Here is a 21,966-nt window from a genome sequence, read left to right on the forward strand (position 1 = left end):
TAAAAAGCACCCAGCGTCCGTTGGAAATTGAAAAGATATTTGTGGAATATATATATTTTTTTTTATGACACGACAACGCTTCCGAAATTGGAGCAAGCTTGGTCCAGCGCCAGGTCTATGCACCCAATCCCCGGCAAGAGCCGAGAAATATTATTCCATGTTGTTAAAACTATTGCTGTCTCAACAGCTTGTTTTCCAGTTGTGCGGTGGCTAATTACTCTCGCGTAATGTCAGAATTGGCAGCAATCCTTGTCAGTAATAAAACAACCTGATTAAAGTTTACTTTAATTTAGTTTCTGATCGAGGGAGTTTTAAAGTGGCCGGTGGTTCATTTTTACGTAATTATCATCTGCGATTCATTAGTATCAGCTGATTTACAACGCCCTGGTCAAAGATCGATTTTAATAATATTGGAATTTCAGGATTTTTGCCAATCACGTTCATGCGGATCATGACTTCATGAGGATCACATTCCGTGTTTCGGTCCATTTATGGTGAATTGAATAAGTCCAACTTTTTGTAATATTACACAGTATTCAGGAATTTGTTTCTGACATATCCTGTAATCCCACCCTTTTTGGTTGAAAATTCATTATAATTTATGACAAAGTGGATAGGATTGTGGATTTATGACGCAAGCTTTCTAATTTTCAAACATTGGAAGGTATGGAAGACAGTCTACTCGCTGATGATTGCACAACGTTCAGCACCATTCGTGACTCCTCAGATACTGAAGCAATCCATGTTCAAATGCAACAAGACCTGGACAATATCCAGGCAGATGATTTTCTTAAAAAAAGGAAATTCTATTCGCATTCAGTGAATTGTAGGGCATCCACGTGATAAACAACGTTTAAACCAAAGTTGCAAACCGAATTATAAGTTTGTCAAAAATGCCAGAAAATCCTATATACTTTTAGAACGGTGTATTTCGGATCAGTGTTGGAAATTGACTATTTGGTTTTAAAGATTAATGGCTTTAATGATTGAAGTTCCACTATTACCGTTTAAGCAAATATTTCAGAGCACTCACAAATCCAACAATATAGTGTGTTTCCTTTTCGTCAAAATATGCTGAGCATCTTGCCATATATTCTCATTGACAATGCAGGCCTGACAGAAATCGGCCTCTCGGTGGGATTCACTAAGTCATGGGGCAATGGATCTGAATGAAGGAGCTCCAGCAGGAGGCGAGCAGCAAGTTTTCAATGTACCTGTAACGAGTGACTGCGAATGTAAGTGCTCATTAGTCTCCATCACGTCCCGTCTGAGCACTGGAATCAGTCTATGACACGTGATCTACAACATGTTCGCCCAAGAATCTGAAACATATGCAAACATCATTGAAGCATCTGTTTTGAGGCAAGTCAAGGTAAGAAGTGGATTCAGGGTTCCTAGTCAAATGTGAGACAGCTAGCTGCAGGAAGTGTTCCTTTTTTTTAAACAAAAAAGGCAGGGACGCATCGGCCAGTGACTGATAAATCTTTAATATAAAAATTGTACAAGAATTCTGATACAAATTACAAGAGGTATTTGGACAAAATATGAATAAAATTCCATTTACATCCCAAACCCTTATGCATTTTATGCAAAAAACAGAGACAGTATATAGTACAGAAAGTACAAGGAGGACAATTTCAAATAAAAAGAGGACTTTTCTCCAAACTACTAAATGGGGAAAAAAACTTGTCTTGTTTTTCAGTACATACAGTATTTATGAAACTACCAATGTCATGATTATTAGATCAAAGTGAAGCAGGCTTTTCAATTCCCCAGGTACAGCCATACTTTGTAGAGCATACTGTGACTACTCAAGCATTAGAAGCAGTGCATCAACTTTCACATACAACAGAGCAAACAAACTGAAAACATCATTAAACAAGAGAATTACAATGAAAAGTTCGTTGAAATGAAGCAATGAGGTTTTAGGATTTTTTTTAAAAATCTGTAACAGTCCTTAAACTGCAGCCAATAATAGAATGGACTTTCTTCGCCATTAACTTGTATGTCGCGAAAATACATTAATATGTAATTACAAACAAAAAAAACTTGAAGGTGTGTATTAGCCCAGGTCCTGCCCTGTCCATCACATCTGTGAGCACGTCAGTCTGGGGAATCATTATCCCGAAAATACAGAAACAACTACTTGCCTAAAAATAATTGCTTTAGATTCATAGCTGTATAATATGTGAGAAACACTTAATACTACAACGTGTAGAATACAGTTCTATAAGTTATTAGGAGTCTTTTTTTTCAAAGTTCATTTTTCGTAATATCAGCAAAAAAAAATTGAAGAAGTCTAGTATTTGTTGGTTGGAAGTCGCCAGAGAACTGAACTATACCCCTGTGAATAATGTTTAAAATACTGGAACAAAGCGTAGGTGTTGAGTGAAGTCTTTATATTGCGGCTCAGGAGTGTCTTTGTTTAGCTTTCAATGGCAGCTCTTTTTCTCTGCTCAAGATGTGATGATTTAGTTGTAATACCGTCGGGTCTAAGTGACTCTGCACAAGCATTTCTGGGTTTCGGTGAGGCTTACTGGGCTGGTATTAATAACTACTTTTTTGAGATATGCGTTCTTGCCTCTGAACACTTTTGCATGGAATGACAGTGATAATGCTGTGGCTTATCGCAGACAGAATAGGCTCTCTTTTATAAATCCAGATACGGAATTAATTAAAGCCAGTGCAGGACTTGCAGCCAGAGGTCTCAGAATCTCTGATGTCGGAGTGTGACATTATCAGACTTGGGTATGCATTGGAAAATGGGCGCATTCTGAAGTGTCAGCAACACTGGCGACAGGCGGGATTATTTTATACCTGCAAATCTCCCTGTCCTAAACAAGTTACCATGATAGATTCGGTCTCTATTGATGCCTTTTTAAACTCATTTGCACTGTTGCCCGTGAAGTTTGTGATGGCATGAGGCTACAGTGTTGTTCCAGAGGGGCAAAGATCTAACCCACCCTGGTGTCACCTGCGTGGCCGTGAGCAGCACAAGCATCTCAACATTGCTTCACAATGAAGTCCTATCGACTGTGTTCCGCAGTGGACACGCCAGCTCCGAGTACCCCATCATTTTGCACTCTAATCCACTGCAGCTTTAAAGACAGACAAGAGCTGTCAGCCGCAGCATTTCTCTGTGGAGCTTTTGCCTAACAAGTCATCTTGTTACTGTCTGTCTACTATCAGCCAAGAGCAGCTCTGGCAGCCCCTGGGTTGCAGCGAGACAGCCTCCCAAACTTCGAGCTGGGACCTCCGATCGCTCACCGCATTGCAGATGCATGCATCAGTAAGCTTCAGGGACAGGCTGAGTTCCTGTACTCAATTTTCCCTTCACATACGATAAACAGGCAATTACACATCCTCTTGTACTTGATGGCCGCATGCTGAACTTAAGTGTACACTATTAGTCTATGTCCCAGTAGGGGCGGCTGAGTAAGTGTGTGGAGGAGCTGAAGAGGGTGGGGGTGTCGATGCTAGAATGTGTCAGAATCTTGCCATCAACATTTACATCCTTCAAGGCCATAGCGTGACACATGAATGATTAGAACTGAGGTTAAATGACAAGGAATACTAAATACTTTCAATGTTCCAGCATCATATTCCCTGGTTTGTTCAGCATTTGCTCTGGTCCAATACATACTAAATACCCACTTTTCTGCAGTACAGCCTTTGTCTTTTTCTAACATCAGATTGTTGAGAAGCAGTTGTGACACTCTCGAATAAAAATCCCAACCACAACACTGAAGAAAGCAGCTTATGGAAGCTGAAGATTACAAATCCAACAATCCACTTTGGCAAATTGATCCAAGCGAAAGATTTTTGTGCAAATACAAAATTAAGCAAGTTTATAAAATGCACGAGCAAGTTCACATATTTATATATATACATAAAACACACTGTTCAAGCACCGAAATGATACATGATGAAAGTAGCCCTAATTTATTTTTTCGTGGGGGGAGGGATGGGGGGCGGGGCGGTGTGCAGAGTGGGCTGCTTTAGAACGGAACCAACCGCGTAAGAAATGCGTCAGTGTTAATAATTTTCACCTTTCACCAATGCACATGACAATGATTCTCAGACATCCCAGTAGTTTGGCCGCACGCAGAAGTCCGAATAAGTCAGTCTCCGTACAATACTATGTGGTAATAATTGCAATCAGAGGGGTCCAAAAACTTTCAAAACATGTAACAAGGTAATATAATACAAAATGGCTAATTTGCGGGGAGGAAGGTGAGTGGGAGGAAGATGTCCTCTCCCGTGACGTTATCCAAAGCACCAAACATGAAAACAAATTAGACAGACGCAAAATGTTCTTTATGTCTGGTCCTCTTCAGGCAACAGGATTTCTCAGTCATGAACTATTTTAAGTGCGTCCAACGTTGCTTTTTTTAAAAGTTTCCATTTCATTCAGGCTGAAACCGTGTCTTCCCAGCCAAATCTTACATGATTAAAAAAAATACAACAGCAGATTCACCCTGTCCTGTGTGAGACCAGGCGACCGACCAGAATAAACTTGCTGAATTTTAAGACTAAGAGTGCATGCTATTCACTAAGACTATAATTGTTAACATTCTGAGAATTTTAGTAGTCAGTTTGATACCAAATCCCTGGAACTTGGCAGTAGCTTACAGTTCAAAATCCCTCCAGTGTTGAAGGGACCTGGACAACTTTGGATCAGCCTGCTCTCAATGGTAGGAAACTTGCAATATCATCGTTCTATCATCACCCACAAATTTCTTTGTTTTGATGTCATTACTTGTTCCTACTAACCACATTAATGTATACAATACCTATCAGAATCGATTTTAAAGTCAAAATATTATGAATTAAGAACAGTTCCACGGTTCCTTTGTTTAAGGGTCATTCTCCAGTTCTAAGTCAGTGTTTGGGCGCTGACAAGAAATTTCCCACTTTTTACTACTTCAGTTAACGCATGCTTTACATGTTCATATAATATAGATTGCAATCTACAACACTCTTTAATTGTAACACTATGCCCTATACCACAGATCCCACTGAAAAAGAAACATTTATGTTTGGGTTCGTCGTTAGGAAGAAATTATGTTTAAAAATACCCCTCCTCTGTTGAGTGCTACTCATTGAAAGATTAAGCTCCCGGAAACAACAGTTCTTTGGGCAATCCAACTGCGATCAAAATTTGTCACATCGCGAGAACCTTTACTGGAGAATGACCCCAAATGTCTCTTACATTATTCGAAATACACGCTCTGTAATCGACCAGTGTGCGCGCAACAAGACTCAACGCCTACAAAGTTCTTCAGTGATTGATAGGTTCGGAACCCGCAGGCCTCCCGAATTTTGATTTTGTTTTCGGACAAATATTTGCTCTCGGTATTTAAGCAATTGCATCCCAACCATGAAAGGTCGTGTTTTTTTTACGGCTTGCGATCATCTATCGTCCTTTCGGAGCCTGTACAAAGCCAGCAGTACTTAAAATAAGTCTGGAAAATAATACTCAAGCTTATTTGTCGTATGGCTTTTCAGCAAGGCATGTGCTGGTCACAATGGGGGCTATCTTTTGCAACTGAATGGACCTCCTATACATTAGGGGCAGAGATGGGGCATGACACCAAAAAGGGCGAGGTTGGTAGCTAAGAACGAGAATTGTATAAATGACATGACATACATTATCATAAAATGCTGAAAGCGCGTGACTGAATTCAAGTACTAATACTACAGACACTATTTATGCTCTCTGACAGGATACTGCAGCATGCCAGCAGTTCCATGCCGAGTTTCCAATAAGTAATTAAACAAGCTGTGTTTCATCATATTTTGTTTTACAGCGAAAATAACAAAGAAAAGCGAGAAGGGTCAAACTGCTCAAGAACAGTCTGCTTTCCACACCCATCCGTACCTTCAGTAACAGGAATCCTTTCCCCAAGATTTTACACTCTGACAGGACAAAAAAGAATCAAACAACCAACCATCAATAAGAGTGTAATACTGATGAGCCAAAGGCCTTATTTCAATTTATTTAAGAAAGCATTCTTCTTAAGCTAGCTGTTAGTGCAGAGGTCCCTGTAATAATAGGTTCCTCAACCATCAATGACTTTCGATGTGCTTGACCTTTGGGTCTATATTCCTTGGAATGGAATAAAACGGTTTCGGCCAAATGAACACCTTCAATTCTACATTTAACAACCAAACTTCCTTTGGAAGATATATTCTGCAAAGATAGAATTATCTGCAATAATTAAATATGAGGGGCACAAGTTAAAATGAGTCATTGCTGTGAATCAGGTTGAAGACTTACATTTCTAAGTGCATTGAAAACAAAGTCACCAGAGAAGACTACTGAAGTAAGAGATACAAGAGGTCTCTTGAGAAACCAAGGGATTTGGTAAGATATGAAAGATTGAGGGCAAAAGGCCAGGAGGTAGGACAAGTCGGGCAAGTAGATTCAGAGGTCAAGGAAGTAGGGTCAGTAGCCAAAGAGATGGGGTAAGAGGTCAGGGAGGAAGGGCAAGAGACCGCAGAGGTAATGTTGGAAGGTATTAATAAGGAGGAAACTATTTTGATGTTTCTTGATCTTAAAATCGAATCCCCTGTTCTAATGAGTTAATTCTGGGAATCCTTTTGGAATGGGAACCTGGACTCTGGTAACTACTCCAATTTGACACTCAGATATTCATGTAGAACTAAATCCAATTAATATCAACTGTAATGTTTCTTTTGCGATTTACTTTTTAACATGAAGGCATTGTTTTGAATTTCCCAACTGTCAAGTGTTTGTAGTAAAGCCATAACATTTCTATATTTCTGTCTCGGGTCCACTGTTGGGAGATTTTCTGAAAAGTTTAATGATTTGTTTTTTCTAATATATATTTTGAAAAGAAACATTTCCAAAAAGGTGTCATGCAGCAGGGGTATAGCAACCACTGTTCCAGATTCCTTGATATTGACAGTTTACTATTGTTAGATGCACATCCCTGTAAATTAATGGGCACAGAGCTTTGTCTGATCACAACGAGCTAGTGACTCTAACTTTACTGTTCACATCTTACAAATTGCATGAACGGTTGGTGACGTACCAGAAGAGTGTAACAGATCTAATTTGTGAGTTCCATAAATCTTCCTCAGCAACTTGGTGCTCTTTTATTGAGCAATGCGTTCTAAAAGGACCAAGTGTCATTGAGACTGCTGATCTCACTGTCTTTGTATCCTTTGTATCCTCTGCCTTTGTGCAGAGAAAACAAAAGCCCAACACACCTGAAAAAATATTGTGATCAAAAAGAGGCAGGAAGGATCAGGAGGTATGCAAAGACCTATTCATTTTCAAATAGCCAAATTGATATAGATTAGCACTACCATCAGAATCTCTGATTTATAGAATACCTGAGAATGATGGCATATGCTAACATCTCATATCCTACAAACGTTTCCTAATGGGCAGATTTGAAATGCAGCAACAACCTGTGTTTATTAAGCACCTTCAGCATGACGAACAATCCTAAAGCACTTCACAGGGGTTTTATCAGACAGAAATTCAATACATAGCCACATAAGGAGTTATTAGTGGGGTTGATCAAAAGCTCGATGAATGAAATTGATTTTAAGGAGCATCTTAGAGAGGGAGCAAGAGAATCAGAGAGGGAATTCCAGAGCTAAGGGCCTAGATAATTGAAGGCAGGGACACCAATATGAAATTTGACTTACATAGATGTGATTATTATTAGCAAGATTAGAGGGCTGAGGAGGTTCCAGGGTGTAACAGGTTAGAGATAGGTACTAATGTATTCTCAACTCAGAGGATTTTTAATAAAATGTTCCTGTCTTTAAGGAGAGACCCATGAAGAAGTTCACAAAAGACAGTGCAGTATTTTTGAACATAATAAAGGCCAGACCAGCTGTTCGACGTTATAAATAGGGACACAATGACAGCTGAAAAATCGACTGATTTTAACTCACATGGAACAAAGCAACAAGAGGAGGCCATTCAGTCCCTTGTGTCTATTCAGTGTGCTATACTACTGTTTATCTGTACCTCAACTCCATCTACTGCCTTGTTTCTGTAATGCTCAGACCCTTGCCTAATGATAAACTACCAATCTTTATTCCAATATTTCCAATTGAACATCCCCAGTCATTCCACCATTACTAAACTGCAACAGCTTCTTCGGAGAAAGAGTTCCATGTTTCTACTGCTCTCTGTGTGAAGTGTTTCCTGACATCACCCCCCAAACAGTCTGGCTCTAATTTTACGGTTATATAACTTTATGGATGTAAAGAGTAAAGTTACAAAATGGCATCATATGCCCAAACTCTGCTCAGGAGACATACCCTGATGCTGTGTGACAAATTAAAACAAGTGGGAATTTTTACTTTACAAGTTCTATGTTGCTGATTTTGGAAATTTCACAAAGCACAAAGATTATAAAAAAAGAGGGCCTTGGCTTATCAGGATGACAGTATAATAGATTTACATCATTGGCCTTTTAAGGGCACAATATTTACAAAATAAGCCGCCATGCTCAATCAAAGTTTCTTTCAAAAGCTGACAAGTAGTTAGTACACAATGACAATAAGAAGGTACTTTTATTTTGCAGGCAACAGTCACAGTTAGTTCAAATTGTCTCTTTGGAGATGAATTAAGCATGAGCATTTCAATAAGAGCTGGGGTTTCAATCTACAGAGCTGAAACAATTGCTCCTTGGGTCCGAACCCCAGGTTAGAGAGCAAAACTGCAGAGTAAGCACCTGATGTCAAAAAGGCTTGGCAGTTTCCACAGATCAGGGCCACCTGGAGTAGAGACCTGCATTAATCTATGGAGGTGAAAGGAACATTTTTGTGTAGGTTAGGGTTCTGGCTATGTCGATTCCGGCTCCGCAGAGAGGAGAACATCATGTTGCAACCAGGGACCTTGCACTTATGCATTTCACGGAGATGGACTGTCTTATAGTGAACCCTCAAAGTTCCCTTGTTGCTGTACATTTTGTGGCAGATAATACACATGATTCCACCATTGCTAGTTGATGCCGCCTGCAGTAGGGAGGCTTCTAGGACTTCATGACTTGAACCAGCAGCTTGGGAATGGGCCTCTGCTCTGTGAGTGGATTCACCACTGTCGCTGGCCCCATCTATTTCATCCAGCAGAATCCCCTCATCACTTTCTGCCTCTGATTCCCGTGAGGAGTGAATGCTGCTGCTGGATTGAACACTAGAAGTGGTGCTGAGATCCAACACCATGTAATCATCTGCTGTGACCCTTGCATAGCCATTGGTGTGAGAATCTTCCGTTCCTGGTGAACTGGCTTCTTCCCGCATATCTAGCCCAATTCCATGGTGCCCTCCATAGATCTTGGCCAAGAATTCTTCACGGAGATCCTTGGCAAGAGGTGGAGCTGGATCCAAGCCCATTTCATCCAGTTCTTTGGTCAGAAGCTTACGGTGAAGGTTTATGTTGGCGCTGTGTCTGGAAAGAGCAAGAAGCGTGTCTGTCAGTACAGTGAATGGCTATTGCAGTCGTAGAGCACTAACCTGTAACAGAATTTAATAAGTAACAAAGACTAGTAAATAACATGAATAATGATAAAATCCATAAGGAACCCAGGAGTTGTTCACTATCTCCCATCCGTTAGCTTTTAGAATTTGAGAATAATGGTTAAGCAAAACTAGAAAGCACAGAAAATAGTCATTGCTATTCGATCTAAACTCTCCCATGCAGTAAATTTCCAACCTCAGGAGTGCTAGCGGGAACAGCTTGTGAATGTTGCAGTATTTTACTATTCGAAGGAAGGGAGATTCAAATGGATTAGGTGACTTGCAGTTTTATGACTTGGAAAGTCACTTGTTCTGTGCAACCATGCAAAGTCCAAGATAACATATAGTTTGAATAAGTGGCCTGATCGCTGATGGTTTTATTGACCATTTTCCATGGAAAGGAGTTGTATTCTCTTTTATTCGTTCATGGGTGTGGGCATAGCTCATCTCTAATTGCCCAGAAGGCACTTAAGTGCCAATTACATTGCAGTAGGTTTGGACTCTCATGTAGGCCAGATCAGATAAGGATAGCAAATTTTCATCCCTAATGGGCATTAATAAACCAGATGTGTTTTTAATACAATTGTCAGAAGTTACTTGTTTATCATTCGATTAGCTTTTTATTCCAGATTTTTATTGAAGTGAAATTATAAATGATTTGGATGTGAACATAAGAGGTAAAGTTAGTAAGTTTGATGATGACATCAAAATTGGAGGTGTAGTGGACAACGAAGAAGGTTACCTCAGATTACAACAGGACCTTGATCAGATGGGCCAATGGGCTGAGAAATGGCAGATGGAGTTTAATGGTGCTGCATTTTGGGAAAGCAAATCTTAGCGGGACTTATACACTTAATGGTAAGGTCCTAGGGAGTGTTGCTGAACAAAGAGACCTTGGAGTGCAGGTTCAAAGCTCCTTGAAAGTGCTGTTGCAGGTAGATAGGATAGTGAAGAAGGCATTTGGTATGCTTTCCTTTGTTAGTCAGAGTATTGAGTACAAGAGTTGGGAGGTCATGTTGCAGCTGTATAGGACATTGGTTAGGCCACTGTTGGAATATTGCATGCAGTTCTGGTCTCCTTCCTATTGGTAAGATGTTGTGAAACTTGAAAGGGTTCAGAAAAGATTTACAAGGACGTTGCCAGGGTTGGAGGATTTGAGCTACCGGGAGAGGTTGAATAGGCTAGGGCTGTTTTCCCTGGAGCGTCAGAGGCTGAGGGGTAACCTTATAGAGGTTTATAAAATCATTAAGGGCATGGATAGGATAAATAGACAAAGTCTTTTCCCTGGGGTGGGGAAGTCCAGAAGTAGAGGGGGTAGATATAGGATAAGAGAGGAAAGATAGGTCTCTTTTATAAGGGGCAACTTTTTCACACAGAGGCTGGTACATGTATGGAATGAGCTGCCAAAGGAAGTGGTGGAGGCTAGTACAATTGCAACATTTAAACGGTATCTGGATGAGTATATGAATAGGAAGGGTTTGGAGGGATATGGGCCGGATGCTGGCAGGTGGGACTAGATTGGGTTGGGATATCTGGTCAGCATGGACGAGTTGGACCGAAGGGTGTGTTTCTATGCTGTACATCTCTATGACTCTAAATATCAACTTCTGCCATGGTGAGATCTGAATCCATGCCCTCAGAACATTAGACTGGAATTGTGAATTACTGGTCCAGTGACATCACCACTACACCACTGCCTTCTGCTTTGTAAAGTAAAAATGCACTCACACAGTTGACCAAAACATAGAACTGAAAGGTGTTTTTTTGCTATTTATGTTTTCAACGACTGAAAATAAACAATTTATGGGGTATCTTGAAAATTAATAAGCACCCAGAATTTTGGAAAGTCCCTGATGCAAGCTTTCCAGTAGGATTTATGACATTTGTTTATGCTCTGTTTAACGTGGGATGGAACCATACACTCCGACTGTCAGGTATTTAAGCAGAACACTGGTACAACTTACTTTTCCCCAAATTCAAACCACAAGAACCATGAATGAAATCTTTTTTTTGGTTCAGGACAAGACACTGTGTAGGAGTCTATTTCAACTTCACTATTCTGTAATCAACAATGACATAATGCAGTCAAATAAGTCTGATCATAACTACTGTTATATGTTCAGCCAAACACTCACAAAAAAAAATTAATTCTTCATTCTAATCCTGAAAGGATTACAATATTTAATGTCCCCAGAGTAAAGAATCCTGATAGAAAGAATGATCATAACAGAATCAAACTTTTCATTCATTTTAAGAGTGAGGAATGGGGGTCTGAAAGAATCTTAAACTTAAATAAAGGCAATGACAAAGATATAAAGGGAGAGTGGCGAGAATGGAATGGGAAAATAGGTCCGAGGGAATAGATTATAGAGAAGCAGTGGCAGACGTCTCAGGAGATATTTCATAACTCTTAAGGAAGATATATTTATTGAAAATGAAAGGCTCTGTGAGATAGATCCACCATACATGGCTAACTAAGAAAGTTAAAGATGGTACAAAGAACTATTGTGAAAACTCGTGGTAGGCTGACAGAGTTTTAGAAACCAGCAACCGTTTACTGAGATGTAATGAAGGGAGAAATTAGCCTATAAGAATAAACTAGCAAGAAACATCCAAACAACATGAAAGCTTCTACAATACATAACATGGAAACAGTAGCATTAAAGTAAGCATTAGTGAATGAGACTGAGTATTAATAATGGGAAACAAAGAATAAGAGATAATTTGAATAAGTATGTTGCATCTGTGTTCAAAGCAGAAGACAATAAAACTATCACAAGAATTGGAGCAAAATCAAGATTCAAAAAGGTAGGAAAAAGTTTAAAATAAACACTATCACTCGAGAAAAAGTCCAAGAAAAACAAATAGGTCTAAAGATTGGCAAGTCCCCTGGATTTGGAGGTACAAATTCTATCATCTTTAAAAATGTGGCTACAGAAATAGTGGATGCATTGTTTGAAACCAATGATCCAGAAGATTGGAAATTCACAAATGTGACAATTGTATTCCAGAAAGGTGAGAGTCAGAGAGCTGAAAACCAAAGGCCAGTTAACCTCATACCAGTCATTGGAAAACTGCCGGATTCCATTATTATAGAAACAATTGCAAGACATTTAGCCAATCACACAAAACACATTCAGAAAGGTGTCACACAGAATGTTATTACACAAGTTAACAGCCTATTTATTAACATAATATATGGTATTAACATTAATAAACGATTGGGTAATTAACAGGAAACAAAGAAAGGATAAATGGGTCATGTTTAGGTTGGCAAATATAAATAATGGATTGTCACACATATCAGTGCTGGCCCCAACTATGTTTTTAATTAAGTCATGGATGTGGGCATCACAGGCTGGGCCAACATTTATTGCCCACTCTTCAATTCCCTTGAAGGTGTTAGTGAGCTGCCTTCTTGAACCACTGTAATCCATTTGGTGTAGTTAGAAACACAATGACATTAGGGAGGAAATTCAGTGATTTTGACCCAGCAACACCGTGGAACAGTGATCTATTTTGAAGTCAGGATGGTAAGTGGTTTAGAGGCAAAATTGGCAATGGTGATATTAACATGTATTTGTTGGCCTTGTCTTTTTAGATGGCAGTGGTTGTGGTGCTGTCTAAGGATTTCTGGTGAATTTCTGCAGTGCATTTTGTAGACAGTACCCACTGCTGCTACTGATTGTCAGAGGTGGAAAGACTGAACATGTGGATGTGGCAACAATCTGGCTGCTTTGTCCTGGATGGTGTCAAGCTTCTTGAGTGTTGTTGGAGCTACACTCATCCAGGAAAGTGGGAAGTATTCCATCACACTCCTGACTTGTGCCTTGTAAATGGTGGATAGATTTGGGGAGTCAGGGATGAGTTACGTGCTGAAGTATTCTTAGCTTCTGATCTGCGCTTGTAGCCACTGTAGTTGTAAGGCGAGTTCAGTTCAGTGTCTAGTCATTGGTAAACCCTAGAACATAGATAGTGTTAGTTAAGACCATTGAAAGTCAAGGTTGGTATGGTTAGATTGTCTGTTGTTGGAAATAGTCATTGCCTGGAACTTGTATGGAGTGAATGTTGTCGCTTATCAGCTCAAGCCTGGATATTGTTCAAACATTGCTGCATTTGAACGTGGATTGCTTCAGTACCTGAGGAATCGTGACTGGTACTGAACATTGTGCAATCATCGACAAACATCCCCAGTGCTGTGCTTATGATGGAGGGAAGGTCATTGATGAAGCAATTGAAAATGATTGGGCTTAAGACAATAGGGACTCCTAAAGAGGTATCTCTGAGCTGGTGATGGACCCCCAACAACCATACTAATCTCCAGTGTGTCAGGTATGGCTCCAATCAGTAGAGAGCTTTCCCCCTGATTCACACTGATTCCAGTTTTGTTAGGGGTCCTTGATATCACACTTGAATAAATGTGACCTTGATGTCACATGCTGTCACTCTCACCTCATCTCTGGAATTCAAACTTTTGTTAACAATTGAACCAAGACTGAAATAAGGTCAGGAGTTGAGTGGCCCTGGTGGAACCCAAACTGGACATCAGGAAGCAGGTGCTGCATGAAAACTCTATTGCTGACACCTTCCATCACTTTAAAGATGATCTAGAGTTGACTGACAGGGCAGTAGCTGGTCAGGGTCTTATTTTCTGTGTACAAAACATATTCCACACTATTAAGTAGATGTCAGTGTTGTAGCTGTACTAGAATAGTTTCACTGGGGTACAGTGAGTTCTACAGCACATCGTCAGTACTATTGCCGGAATACTGTCAGGCTCATCGTCCTTAGTATAAAGTGCCTCCAACTATTTATTGATATCCCATTGAATGAATCAAATTGGCTGAAGACTAGTTTCTGTGATACTGGTCACCCTAGGAGGAGGTCGAGATGAATCATCAACTTAGCAATTATGGTGGAAAATTGTCCTGAATGCTTCGGTCTTTGTTAATGATTCTGATGAAGGAAAAAAGTGTGTCATAGGCAGATTAACTGCTAATGCAAAGATAGGTAGTAGGTATCAATGAGATAAAGGTAGATGCAGTTGAGTGGGCATAAATTTGGCTGATGGAATATAATTTGGAAAAATGGGAAACTTTTGCAGAACAGTATTTAAATAGAGGATGACTGCAGAATGATGCTGTACAAAGAAATCTGTGCATTTTTGCACCAGAAGCACAGTTGTGTAGGTATAACAAATTGTCAGGGAAGCGAACAGAATACTGATCTTTTTTATATGGAGGATGAAGTATGAAAGTATTGAAGTCATACTACATACTAGTGTATTGGTGAACTTCAAGAATACCATATATTCTTTAGTCCCCTTACATAAAAGGCATATACATTCATTGGAAGCAGTTCAGGGAAGGCTCACTAAGCTGAATTCAAGGGTAAATGTTTTTTTTTAAACCTACAAAATCTCTGCATAGAAAAACAAACGTTCTGGGTAGTCTTTTGTTCCCATCATTTGAAATGTATCTACTTCTATTATATTACTGCAGATGAATTTGTAGTCTTTTGTGTGGGGTGGGGTGAGTTGGGATAGGGAGAGCAGGGGAAGGCTGTTGGACAATTAAGTGATATGATTCGTCTATTTAGCTTTGCATCTTTAACTGGTCAAAACAAGAGTTGTCAAATTGTTTCATTATTCTCAGATATGAATGATTCAAAGATTTAGATTTCGATATGTGCATGGACTTATATCATCCAGTAGAGTTTAGACATGTGAACTGATGACATTGAGAACAGAGCAAAGCATTTAACAGTTCATTGAGGATACAGAATCCTATTTAAAATAATGGCTTCCCATTGGTCAGTTAATCAATAGCTTGGCACTGAGTTCCATGTCTACTTCACAACTTGCCTCATCCACACTGAGCAAATTCATAATGCAATGAAGTCAACAAGATTTACAAATTGCCAGCTGCTTTGCAATCCAAGTCAAACAGATATCAAAACTTAAACTGTGTAAATGTTATGGACAAATACAGAGAGATCAGCAATACGCTGGGCTTGCAGTGACATGTGTAAAGGACACCAGTGTGCCTCATCTGCTTACCATGCCACCTGATTGAATTCCATTCATGCAACTCACTTCCAACTGCTGCATCTTACTCTGTGAAATTATATCACCATGTCTGTTTAAAATGTCTGTTTAATATTGGCCAATGTTTACCCATGTCAGGGTAAATGTGGCACACATCTGTCCTGGGAAAAAGATTCTAAGCACAACAAAAATGTGTCAAATCCAACAAAAGGGAGATGAATTATTAGCACGTTGGCTTTCCTGGCTTTGAAAAGATATTGCAATGTAGTCCAGGTGTGATAAAGCATGAAGTAGAATTCAGATATTCTCAGACCTCTACAAATAGCCCAGAAAACACTTGAATTGATGGCAGATAATACAGACAAGGAATTGCAAATTTATTGGGAGTAGTGTGATTCCTGCAAGATAATTACTGTAGCATCGATACAAAAACTATCTTGTGACAACTCTAGATGGAACTCCTAAAGATAAAAACAAGCTTGAAAATATACTTTATAGAGTTCTCTGCAGATCAGATTCTGAATGATATTTGAATTAGATTACACCTTGCTCCCATCTTCAAACTCTAGTTGGATTATTACTGCGTGGGACTCTGCTCCTTATAAGTCCTCTGTCCTTTGTCAGCAGAGCAGCTAGTTTCATCAAATCCATTTATATTGACATTTACTCAATTTGATGCTTCTGAATACTGTAACAAATTGCTCTATTGATGCAGGTGTAATGTAATAACTGAAATAAACTCTGAAGACAGCATTAGTGCTGAATTCAGGAGCCAATTGGGGATGTAGAAAGTTCAAGCTCATAGGTTTCTTTTAATTTACTAATGGAGTGCGTATCCTCCCAAAAAATCTATTTGCAGAAGTCACGTAGTCATAAGAGATATTATTTCTGGGAATACATGATCAAAAAGATAGGAACTGCACTCCAACCCCACTTCCAGGTCTATTAACAAAGGTGTGTCTGTAACAATTCCAAAAGAAGATAAGAGGAAACTGAAAGATGATTTTGACTCCACACTCTGTGGTATTGTAAATGAAGATGACCAGCTTGTAGCATAAACAATATGCAATAAAACCATTTATCTTTTCTCAGGACAGCGCAGACATTTTAGTGAAATGTCTGATAGCATTTTAGCCAAGAACACCTGCTCATCAGTGGATGAAGAACAGACTTCTCATTGTCAATCCACTGAAAGCAGGAAAAGAAAAGAGGCTTTGTTCACTTGTGTTGTCTGAGCACTCAGACACCTGCTTTATTTTGGACAATGGGATATATTATATTGTGTGAGTTGTCAAATGCACAATCATACCAGCAAAAATGGGAATTTCACCTGAAAAACAGAGTGCCAGAGAAACACATTTTCCTCTTGTAACTCATGCTTGATGGATATGAGCCCACAAACCTGTTAAACCCTTTCTGCAAATGAGGATGAGAGAATAAGCATCTGCTTTACTGATAATCTCTGTCTGTCCTTAACTCTCCGAACCTCCCAACAATTTGCTGGTTGATTCCCTCACCACCAAACCTTGTCTAGCAGCTCTGTCCTTTTGGTCAGCTCAGTCAGTCATGGTGCGGTCAAGGCATTCTTGGTGATGGATATGGAAGACACCCTTCTAGTTTACATTCTGTGCCCTTGGTATTCTCCATGTGGTGATCAATATGGAGAAACACTGATTCATCAGCAGTATGTGTCACTGTCTGCATATGTTATGGGGTCAAGTGTTATTCATTATCAAGAACCTGAAGTATTCCTATCAAGATCAGTAGTGGTTGCCCATTCTTAATTACCCTCAGTAGGGCTGTGGTGAACCAAAATCTTTAACTTTTGCAGTTCATTTGGTGTGGGTACACTTACCGCTCTGTTAGAAAGAAAGGGGAGAAGTTCTAAGATTTTGACCTACTAAGAGTGAAGAAATGGAATAACTGTTTTAAGGTGATGGGTAGGGTGACAATCAAACAGGTTACTTTATCTTGGATGGTATTGAACTTGAGTGTTTTCAGAACTGTACTCATCCAGACAAGTGGAGTGTATTTCATCTAATTTCTCATTTGTGCTTTGTGGTGGAAAGTTTTTAAGGAATCAGAAGGTGAATTACTCAATGCAGAATTCCCAACCTCACACCGATCCAGTAGCTATACTATTTATTTTGGTTGGTTAAGTACATTTCTGGTCAATGATACCAGGATGTTGGCAGAGAGATTCAGCAATGGTAAGGTTGTTGAATGTCTTGTTTAGCACTTGTGGTATGAATGTTACTTCACACTTATCTGCTCAAGTTTGACTACTGTCCCGTTCTTGCAACCTATGGACATGGACTACTTCATTATTGTTGAATATTCTGTGGTAATCAGCAGGCATTCTCATCTATGACTGTAGGATACAGGAAAAGTTATTGTTGAAGCAGCTGATGATGATTGAACTTGAAGTCTTCAAGAATCGCAACTATATTTCTTTGTGATCAGTATGACCCCATTCAGTGGAAGTTTTCTTCTCAATTTCAATTAACTTCAGTTTTACTAGTTTCCATAATGTCCCCCTTGATCAAATGCCATCTTGATGTCAAAGCCAATTACTCTCAGCTCACTTGCAGAATTCAACTTTTTTTTCCATGTTTGAACCAAGGATATACTGAATGGAGTTCAGCAGTCCGGGTAGAACCGAAGGAGAGGATTAGTGAGTAGATTCGTTGGCAAATAAATTGTACTTGATAGCATAGTTGCTGACATATTCCATCATATAACTGAATGCATGTGATTGTGATCATGTATGGGGTTTTCCATGCATGAAGTTCTGTGTGTATCAAATTCTGTGTATATGTGTGCACAATTCTGAGAGCACGTTTGTATGCACAACTTTGTTTGTTTGTGAATGTGAGAGAGGCTCTCAATATATTTTTCTATTCATGTGACGTTTTGAGTGTGTGCGTTGTGTGTGTGTGTGAGTGATTATTTCTGTAAGTGACTACATGAGTGTGCTTTAGACTGTGTGTGTAATAATGTGAGAGAGAATTCATCAGGTAAAGAATTGTAGAAGTGGATGTTAAAATTATATTGTACAGCACTTTCATGATATAATGATATTGATTATTATCTCAGCAAGATTACTGAAACAACATTCTCTTGAAAAGAGGCTGCATTAGTACTGAGACAGTGCTGGTATGGCATGATGTTCAGATCAAGAATGCTGTTTCTTCAGAAATTTTTTGTCAGTCTTCAAACAATCATCATAAAACCAAAAACAGTCAAACATCTTCTGAAGATCTCAGTTGTGATTTATTCAGTAACATTCCTTCCTTTGAATCAAAAAAGTTCTGGAATCACAACCTAATTCAGAGGTTTGTGTATGCAATCCAGGCTCTCTCTCCTAGTGCGATACTGAGGAAGTGTTGCACGGCTGAAGTAACCATTTTTCAGAAGAGATGGTAAACACATGCTTTGCCAGTTTTCTCAGATGGACATGTTAGATCCCACAACACTATTTCCAAGAAAAATAGAGGAGTTCTATTTTTCTTAATCAATACTTATTCCTCAGCTTTATCATTAAAACAGGTTATATATTGTGGTGTTTGGGAGATTGCCTTGTACAAATTGGCTTCTATGTTTCTCACATTACAACAGTGACTACACCTCAGCAAATTTCTTCATTGGTTTAAAGCACGTTAGGCATTGTGAGAAATAGTTGAAAAATACAGGTCCTTCTTGCAACAAGAATCTAAAGAGAAATAATAAGAGAAGGAAGATGTGAAATTAAGAGGAACTGAGAGTTTAGAATAATAAGTAAGCAATGAAAGATGACAATGAAAGGATGATGGCTGCTGGTACATTCAACTCACTGCCATGCCAATGACACATTTCAAGCAATTCAAATCACCCTTTAGTGGTGCTGTTGGCTTTGGGTGTGTTGTCAATATTAAAATTGCTCCAATTAAACAATCCTTTACTTTTGATTCCTTTGTAAGCATCTTACATAAGGATAGCATTTATTCCATGGTGGCTATACTGCCTCTTTGTAAAATCTGTCCAATTTATACCCATGTCCCAGCTTTTCCCCATAACACTGAAAATACGATTCCTTTTTTAATAAAGGAAAGTAGGGAACATTTCTTACAGCAACTGATCTTTGGGAATCCAATCCAATCCAATGTGAAAGCTTGCTAGTTGGTTGATTCAGCAACTGCAGAATTGATTTGAAACTGACACACAGATAATGGAGGGGAGTTGTGTGGGAGGGGGGGGGGGGGGGTGCGGGGGGATGTGGGTGGCTTTCTGGGCATTAAAGAGAGATAAGTTTGATTTTAGGTTGTACATCAGCTCAGGCAGTTTCACTAACAGGAGATGATTATATCAGTATATAAATCAGAACTAGGATGGGAGGGACTCTGGCAATACGGGAAGCTTCAATACACTGTTGTTAATAATAGACTTCCCTTTAAATCAGCAGAATAGCAACACTCCCTTAGCACAGTTTCCAAACAGTACCATAATTTCTTACATCTATTGATACAAGACTGCATTTTACTCAATGAATTAGCTTTCTTAATCCTAATTATGATTTTTACATCAGACAGTTGTCAGAATATGCAGTATCTCAGAAGCAGTTATATCTTATTTACAGGTTGTCTGGCATTCAAAGTTAAAAAGTATGTTTATGCACAATTTTAACATACTTGTACCAAATCTTCATATGGTGTACTTGCAAGTATTTCATTCAATAGTTTACAATTTCACAATAAGCTACAACTACGTGTAAGATTAGTAAATGGTTTATACCTGTGTGGTATTCTGTGTATGAGATGCCTGAGAAATGGGTTAAATAAAAAAAAAGAAAGAAAAATTAGTTATAAATCAGGAAACTAGTGCTTTCATAATCAGTAATGTTACACCTGATAAATATACACTCTTAACAAGTCAATACATATTCAGAAATAAAATGGGACTCCTTTCCCACACTTTCAATAATATCAAAGGCTTCACCACCATTGAAAAGTCAGGTTTCTCCCCTTGTGAGCTGGCTTGAGAAATATGGAGAAAAGCTGTAAAATAATTATTGAGTTAATTTGTTTCCTTTAGTTTGGAAAACTTGACTAAGAGTTTCAATAGAGACAACCTTCCTACATGGGGACAGGATCTTGTAGAGCTCCGTTCACATAATCTCTTATGACATGTTATGATAATCCCGCATTTTCATATAGAAACACAGGGGAACACTCAAAATCATTAGCCCTTTTATCATCATCCAAAATACAGAATCTGAACATATGTTCTCCCTAAAAAGAGGAGAAAAGATTGACCTGCATTTGTAAAATCACGAAATGCTATGGTTCACCATCAAATTGGACTACTAACTGCATAATGAATGGGGAAGACAATTGATGTAATTTAAACTAGTCACCGGAGATGGATCAAGTCAAGAAAAAAAAGGGTGAACAGGATCTGCAATTAAAAAAAGAACACGTGGTTTTCTGTCATTTATTTTAAAACATTGAAGTAGTACATCAGCATAAATTGACCTTTGTTCCCTTCTCTCCAGCCTAGTGAATTGTTGGAGATCTCTCATTATTATTTATATAATTGCTCAAGAGCTAATGCCTTTACTTATTTATCCGACCAGTGACAGCTATCAGTGAAAACAGGCAGACATCTCTTTCAAAACAAATTACCATAAAATGATTGAATATGCAACTGATTTAACAAATCTAGTGTTTTGGCCTGGTTGGTGCAATGGCTTTACAGATTCACCATCACAGTCTTGGTTTCAACTGAGTTCAGGTTGAAAGGTCAAAGATTTGATTCGATAAGTAACATCTTCAAAACATTTTTCTTCTATAAAGTATAGTACTTAGTAAGTGCAACCATCTTCCTTCCCCACTTCCCACAAACAAACATTGTACATTAACAAGGTCTAGTTTAGTTTCAACTCATTTAGATCATTTAGAAAACTCCCTATAATCAAATACAAATTATACAAAGTTGTCAATTTCACTCTAAGGGGCCACAAATACGACTGGTGTATGTGACAGAAATGGGGAGCATTTCTCCAAGGTCAAGAGACAGAGCAAATGGAGCTTCACTCTGCAACTGACATTTGCATAACTTGGGAATGATTAACGCTAGTCAGGGACGCAAAGGGTAAAGGTTTAAAAACGCTATATACATTTGCCACTTCAATAACCATATTTTTTTTTTCTTAAAGTTTAGGAAGTTAATTCAATCAAGTCAGTTTGTTAATTAAAACCTTTTTGGAGATTGAGTTATTGATTAGGTTTTTAAAAAAATCCTTCATAAGATGTGATCCCCATTGGCAAGACCAAAATTTGTTGCCAAAGCTTAATAGCCCTCAAGAAGGTTGTGCTAAGCTGCCTTTTTGAATCACTGCAGTCCATGGAGTGAAGCTAGGAAGTGAGTATTGGGAT

General features: G+C 38.9%; 1 protein-coding gene across 11 annotated transcripts in view; it reads right to left on the bottom strand.

The window, feature by feature from the left end:
- Window positions 1–5,787: 5,787 nt before the first annotated feature.
- The window catches only part of bnc2 (basonuclin 2), a 519,175-nt gene continuing 502,996 nt past the window's right edge, over window positions 5,788–21,966 (bottom strand). For 8 of the 11 annotated variants that reach the window (XM_043717596.1, XM_043717632.1, XM_043717569.1 and 5 more), the window contains 2 exons: window positions 20,324–20,350; window positions 5,788–9,439 (listed from right to left, as the gene is read on the bottom strand). In XM_043717596.1, the coding sequence (XP_043573531.1) occupies window positions 8,785–9,439; window positions 20,324–20,350 (682 nt within the window). In that variant the 3' untranslated portion in view covers window positions 5,788–8,784. The remainder of the gene's footprint in view (window positions 9,440–20,323; window positions 20,351–21,966) is intronic. The other 3 variants (XM_043717577.1, XM_043717605.1, XM_043717654.1) reach the window with 2 other exon arrangements.

Source organism: Chiloscyllium plagiosum, chromosome 2 (assembly GCF_004010195.1).
Source record: "Chiloscyllium plagiosum isolate BGI_BamShark_2017 chromosome 2, ASM401019v2, whole genome shotgun sequence".
In the NCBI taxonomy this organism is placed as follows: Eukaryota; Metazoa; Chordata; class Chondrichthyes; order Orectolobiformes; family Hemiscylliidae; genus Chiloscyllium; species Chiloscyllium plagiosum.